The sequence below is a fragment of the Lissotriton vulgaris genome, chromosome 4_1 (genome assembly GCF_964263255.1).
Source record: "Lissotriton vulgaris chromosome 4_1, aLisVul1.2, whole genome shotgun sequence".
Lineage (NCBI taxonomy): Eukaryota > Metazoa > Chordata > Amphibia > Caudata > Salamandridae > Lissotriton > Lissotriton vulgaris.
Genome location: NC_141691.1, coordinates 2,112,881,129 through 2,112,886,696, shown reverse-complemented (window position 1 = coordinate 2,112,886,696; position 5,568 = coordinate 2,112,881,129). Strand labels below are relative to the sequence as shown.

At 51.0% G+C, this 5,568-nt stretch overlaps 1 protein-coding gene across 1 annotated transcript in view; it reads right to left on the bottom strand.

Annotated features, from left to right (window-relative positions):
• Nucleotides 1-456: 456 nt before the first annotated feature.
• LOC147725146 (E3 ubiquitin-protein ligase TRIM39-like) overlaps nt 457-5,568 on the bottom strand; it is a 191,041-nt gene continuing 185,929 nt past the window's right edge. Inside the window, exon 6 of the mRNA XM_086918187.1 lies at nt 457-893. Within this exon, the coding sequence (XP_086774313.1) occupies nt 457-893 (437 nt within the window). The remainder of the gene's footprint in view (nt 894-5,568) is intronic.

The window sequence follows — 5,568 nt, the reverse complement described above, 5'->3', positions numbered from 1 at the left end:
CAGTGGAATGGTGGGGGCGAAAGCCCGCCTGACAGGGTGCAAGGTAATTACTGTCCTCTACAAAGGAGCTGAGCACCTGGGTGACATGGGACTCAGCTACCTTTCCCAAGTAAGGGAGAAGGGATATAGGGCGATAGTTTGCCGGGGAGGACGGGTCGGCGCCTGGATTTTTTAGTATAGGAAGAATTGTGGCCGTTTTGAATGGGGTAGGGACAGAGCCAAGCGTGAGGCAGTTATTCAGGAGGGTGAGGGCAGGGGCTGGGCATTCAGTAAAAATCTGACCGAGAATGCGTGCCGGGCAGATGTCAGCTGGGGAGCCCGACTTAACACGCCTTAGTAAAGGGGACAGGGATTCTCTGGTCAGTGTGGGAATAGAAGTGAGGGACCGATTATTGCCAGGTGGCTGCGGGTGAGTGAAAGTGGGCGAGGGGGAAGGGATGTTAGCTTTGATGTGGACTATTTTTTCAATGAAGAACTCGTTGAGCGAGTCACTAGGGCCCGGGAGGGGGGAATCTTGGGTAAAGTTCTGTCCGAAGATGCTAGCTCGTGGACGGTAGAAAAAATCTCACGAGGCTGGCTTTCTGCAGCTAGAATGCGCCCAGAAAAGTATTCTGTTTCGGCTGTCAAAATGGCTTGTTTATATTCACTAAATAGGGTGATGAAGAGTTGTCTTCGGATCGGGCAGTAGGCCCTTCTCCAAGCTCGTTCAGCCTGCCGTAACTCTAGTTTCTTGGCTTTAAGGCCAGGGTTGAACCACTTGTTAGCATTGTGGGTGCGGTTGATGGTAATCCTCTTCAGGGGAGCCACTGGGTCGCAGGCTTTAGTGAGCCAGTGATCCAGAATGGTGGCCTGAGAGTGTAGAGCTAAGCCCGATAGATCTGGGCAGGTGGCGGCTAGCGAGTTACACAGAGATGGAATATCGACTTGAGTCCAGTTCCTTGCCCAGATGTTTTTGGGGAAGGAAGATGTTATTTTATGGCTCAAATCCAAGGAAAAGGCGAGAAGGCAGTGATCCGACCATGGGCAGGGCGAAATGGTAGGAGTGGAGGTAAGGATGTTTAATGTCCAAATCTGATCGAGAATGTGGCCCCGGGTATGAGTGGGACCATGAACATGCTGAGTGAAATTGAGGCTGAGAAGCAGTTGAGTAACGTCTTTGGAAGTGGTGTCCTCAGCGGGGTCAGTGGGCCAAAAATTGAAATCTCCCAGAACGAGGACAGAGGCACTATTGACTACTAAGGTGGCCAGTAAATCCTGGAGAGCAGAGAGAAAGCCAGGAATTGGCTGGGGTGGCCGGTACATTAATACACAGGTGATAGGAGTCTTAAAAGAAGTTGAACGTGCTACGAGGCAATCAGCTGCTGGCAGCCTGGGCGATGCAAGTATCTGAAAATGGAATCCCTTGCGGGCAATCAGGGCTACACCGCCACCTGTTCTCTCCTCAGGTCGATCTGCACGAAGCATAGAGTAGTGATGCGGGAGGGCTGCCAGTGCGCTCGGTAGGGAGTCAGACCTGTACCATGTTTCGGTTAAGAACAATAGGTCAGGGGAGTTGGAATCTAAAAGGTCAAATATTTCAGTCTGATGCTTAACGGCTGATATTGTGTTCAAGAGGAGGGCAGCAGTGGAGGGGGTAGCGGGCGTTGTAAGCATAGAAGAAGCAATGCCAATGTTTTGAACATAAGACAATGTTACAAGGTTTAGCTGCCAATTTTTATTGAGGGAACACAGTTGATCAGAGGTATATGTTAAAAATCACACGTAGTGGTGTGCCCCTTGCCCTGGTCGGTCACGGACGGGCGCAGACGGGCTTGCCTTTGGCGCGCCTTCGGTGCGCTGACGGCGTGCCCGCTGCGCCCGTCCGCTGCACGTACGGGGGATACACATTGTTTATTGAAAGGGAGGCGGAAGGGGCGTGGCCTCCTGGTAGTGGGCGTGGCCAGTGGCTTCTGAGGAATGGCGGCAAAATGATGTGGCCCGCTGCAGCGATACGATCGGCTGCGCGGGGATGACCAGAGCGTGGGGAGCGCAAATGCGAGTGCCCAGGAAGGAGGGGTGAGTATCTTAAAAACACAGTAACACACAAGTTTAAAAATCACAGTCCTGGCGTTCTCCCGGCTTCCGCCTCAGGAGATGAAATAACCTCTATCTCGCGCTAGCGATCAGCGTGTTTTTAAAGCCTTCGGGGGGGCGTGGCCTCCTGGTAGTGGACGTGGCCAGTGGCTTCTGAGGAATGGCGGCAAAATGATGTGGCCCGCTGCAGCGATACAATCCGCTGCGCAGGGATGCCCAGAGCATGGGGAGCGCAAATGCGAGTGCCCAGGAAGGGGGGTTGAGTATCTTAAAAACACAGTAACACACAAGTTTAAAAATCACAGTCCTGGCGTTCTCCCGGCTTCCGCCTCAGGAGATGAAATAACCTCTATCTCGCGCTAGCGATCAGCGTGTTTTTAAAGCCTTCGGGGGGCGTGGCCTCCTGGTAGTGGGCGTGGCCAGTGGCTTCTGAGGAATGGCAGCAAAATATTGTGGCCCGCTGCAGCGATACAATCCGCTGCGCGGGGATGCCCAGAGCGTGGGGAGCGCAAATGCGAGTGCCCAGGAAGGGGGGTTGAGTATCTTAAAAACACAGTAACACACAAGTTTAAAAATCACAGTCCTGGCGTTCTCCCGGCTTCCGCCTCAGGAGATGAAATAACCTCTATCTCGCGCTAGCGATCAGCGTGTTTTTAAAGCCTTCGGGGGGGGCGTGGCCTCCTGGTAGTGGGCGTGGCCAGTGGCTTCTGAGGAATGGCGGCAAAATGATGTGGCCCGCTGCAGCGATACGATCTGCTGTGCGGGGATGCCCAGAGCGTGGGGAGCGCAAATGCGAGTGCCCAGGAAGGGGGGGTGAGTATTTTAAAAACACAGTAACACAAAAGTTTAAAAATCACAGTCCTGGCGTTCTCCCGGCTTCCGCCTCAGGAGATGAAATAACCTCTATCTCGCACTAGCGATCTGCGCGTTTTTAAAGCCTTCGGGGGGGCGTGGCTTCCTGGTAGTGGGCGTGGCCAGTGGCTTCTGAGGAATTGCGGCAAAATGATGTGGCCCGCTGCAGCGATACAATCCGCTGCGCGGGGATACCCAGAGCGTGGGGAGCACAAATGTGAGTGCCCAGGAAGGGGGGGTGAGTATCTTAAAAACACAGTAACAAACAAGTTTAAAAATCACAGTCCTGGCGTTCTCCCGGCTTCCGCCTCAGGAGATGAAATAACCTCTATCTCGCGCTAGCGATCAGCGAGTTTTTAAAGCCTTCGGGGGGCGTGGCCTCCTGGTAGTGGGCGTGGCCAGTGGTTTCTGAGGAATGGCGGCAAAATGATGCGGCCCGCTGCAGCGATACGATCCGCTGCGCGGGGATGCCCAGAGCGTGGGGAGCGCAAATGCGAGTGCCCAGGAAGGGGGGATGAGTATCTTAAAAACACAGTAACACACAAGTTTAAAAATCACAGTCCTGGCGTTCTCCCGGCTTCCACCTCAGGAGATGAAATAACCTCTATCTCGCGCTAGCGATCAGCGCATTTTTAAAGCCTTCGGGGAGGCGTGGCCTCCTGGTAGTGGACGTGGCTAGTGGCTTCTGAGGAATGGCGGCAAAATGATATGGCCCGCTGCAGCGATACGATCCTCTGCGCGGGGATGCCCAGAGCGTGGGGAGCGCAAATGCTAGTGCCCAGGAAGGGGGGGTGAGTATCTTAAAAACACAGTAACACACAAGTTTAAAAATCACAGTCCTGGCGTTCTCCCGGCTTAGGCCTCAGGAGATGAAATAACCTCAAATATTAAGGATTACGCCAGGCTATAATATCTTATATCCCCTACTTTTAATGGGTTACCCATTAGCTATTGACCAACTGAAATTGCATTGTAATTAATAACCAATTACTGAATCTTTCTGTATTTTTGAGTTCCTTCCACAAACATTCACAGAAGGTTCCTTTTGGGGATACCAAAAATAATGGCCCATACAGGCTATAATTTTTAAGGTTCACTGACAGAATATCGATGTACAAAATATAGGGCCTGATTCCTATATCATTCGGAAGGCTTGCGAGTCTGATTTGGCTTTCCCAGATCCGATTCTTAGCCCTTGTTTATTACCGAATCGTACACAGGTCTGAGCGACCAAGTACAATGCGAAGATCACGTATGCATTGGCCAAATCGTTTCCGGGACCCAAACCTGTTTGCACGACTCATTCTTATCTGAATCATGCAGTGCTATGGAGCCGAATTCTGACCGAGCGAGCACGATGCACGATTCAAACAGCTGCTTGGCCTCGGTCTCAGCAAGATGGAAAGTCTGTCAGAATCGTACTTCGGGAGCCGTAGCAGGCCCCCCTTCACCCCGGGTCACCGAATCTGTCACGGGGATGTGCCCATGGGTCCCCCCTGATCCAGGCATACAGAGTGACCATGGTGCCCGCCACAGGGTGTATACTTTTCTCCACCCACCCCTTTTTGCTATGGGAGCAGATGTACGCGTCTATACATGTGCTACAGAATGCAGCACACATAGAAAGAGAAAAGCAAGGAGAAATAAAAGTATTTCTCCTTGTAATGCCTTTCTAATGCCTGCTCTTGGATGGCGTTGGTTTTTGCTGCTGCCTTAGATGTACACCTCCTTGTAAATCTGGGGCAGCTTTGAAAGCAATGGGTGTTGTGGTTCATAGCCCACAGCAACTCCCATTGCACACCCCTTTCACACTAAGTGATGAGTGTAAATGGGCCTTGTTAGACCAGGCACCATTGGCATGGGTTCCCCTGTATTTTTGCCTTTGCTTCCTGTGTTTTTGCTGTGTGTTGGAATTTGTTTTTGCTGGTTTAGATGCTTTGGGCAGTTTGCCACTGTTGTTCAGTGCCAAAGTCCAAGTGCTCCCAAAGTAAAGTTTTGGTATGGATTAATGATTCCCTGTTTGGCATATTTGATTTACTAGTCAGTCCCTAGTACAGCGCACTGTGTATGCCCAGGGCCTGTCAATCAAATGCTTCTAGTGGACCTGCAGCACTGACTGTGCCACTCACAGAAGCAGCCTGTAAATGTAACTCAGGCCTGCCATTACAGAGCCTGTGTGCAGTCTAGTACTACCAAGTCGACTTGGCAAGTACACTCACTTGCCAGGCCCTACCCTTCCCTATTCTTACCTGTCAGTCATCCCTAAGTTAGGCCCAAGGTACCCCTGTGGGCAGGGTGCAGTGTATGTAAAAGGTAGTACATTCTCTGGTGTGTGTGGCATGTCCTGATAGTGAAGTACTGCCAATTTTGTTTTCTCTATTGCAAGGATAGGATAGAATTTGGGAGTTTGCTTATAACATATAGTAAACATAACTACCCCTGTGAACAATGTAGGAAAATAAAGTTTAGTATGCCTGAACTCAGAATGTTAAAATGCATCTTTTAGTGAAGGTGGCTTTTACCTTCTGTGTTTGGAAATAACACTTTTAGAAAGAAGGTATTTTCTTGCTTAGCCATCCAGTGCGCCTCTGCTAGGATGTGTATTGAATGGATGGCTTTGGAGTGACAGAGGCTGGGGATGAA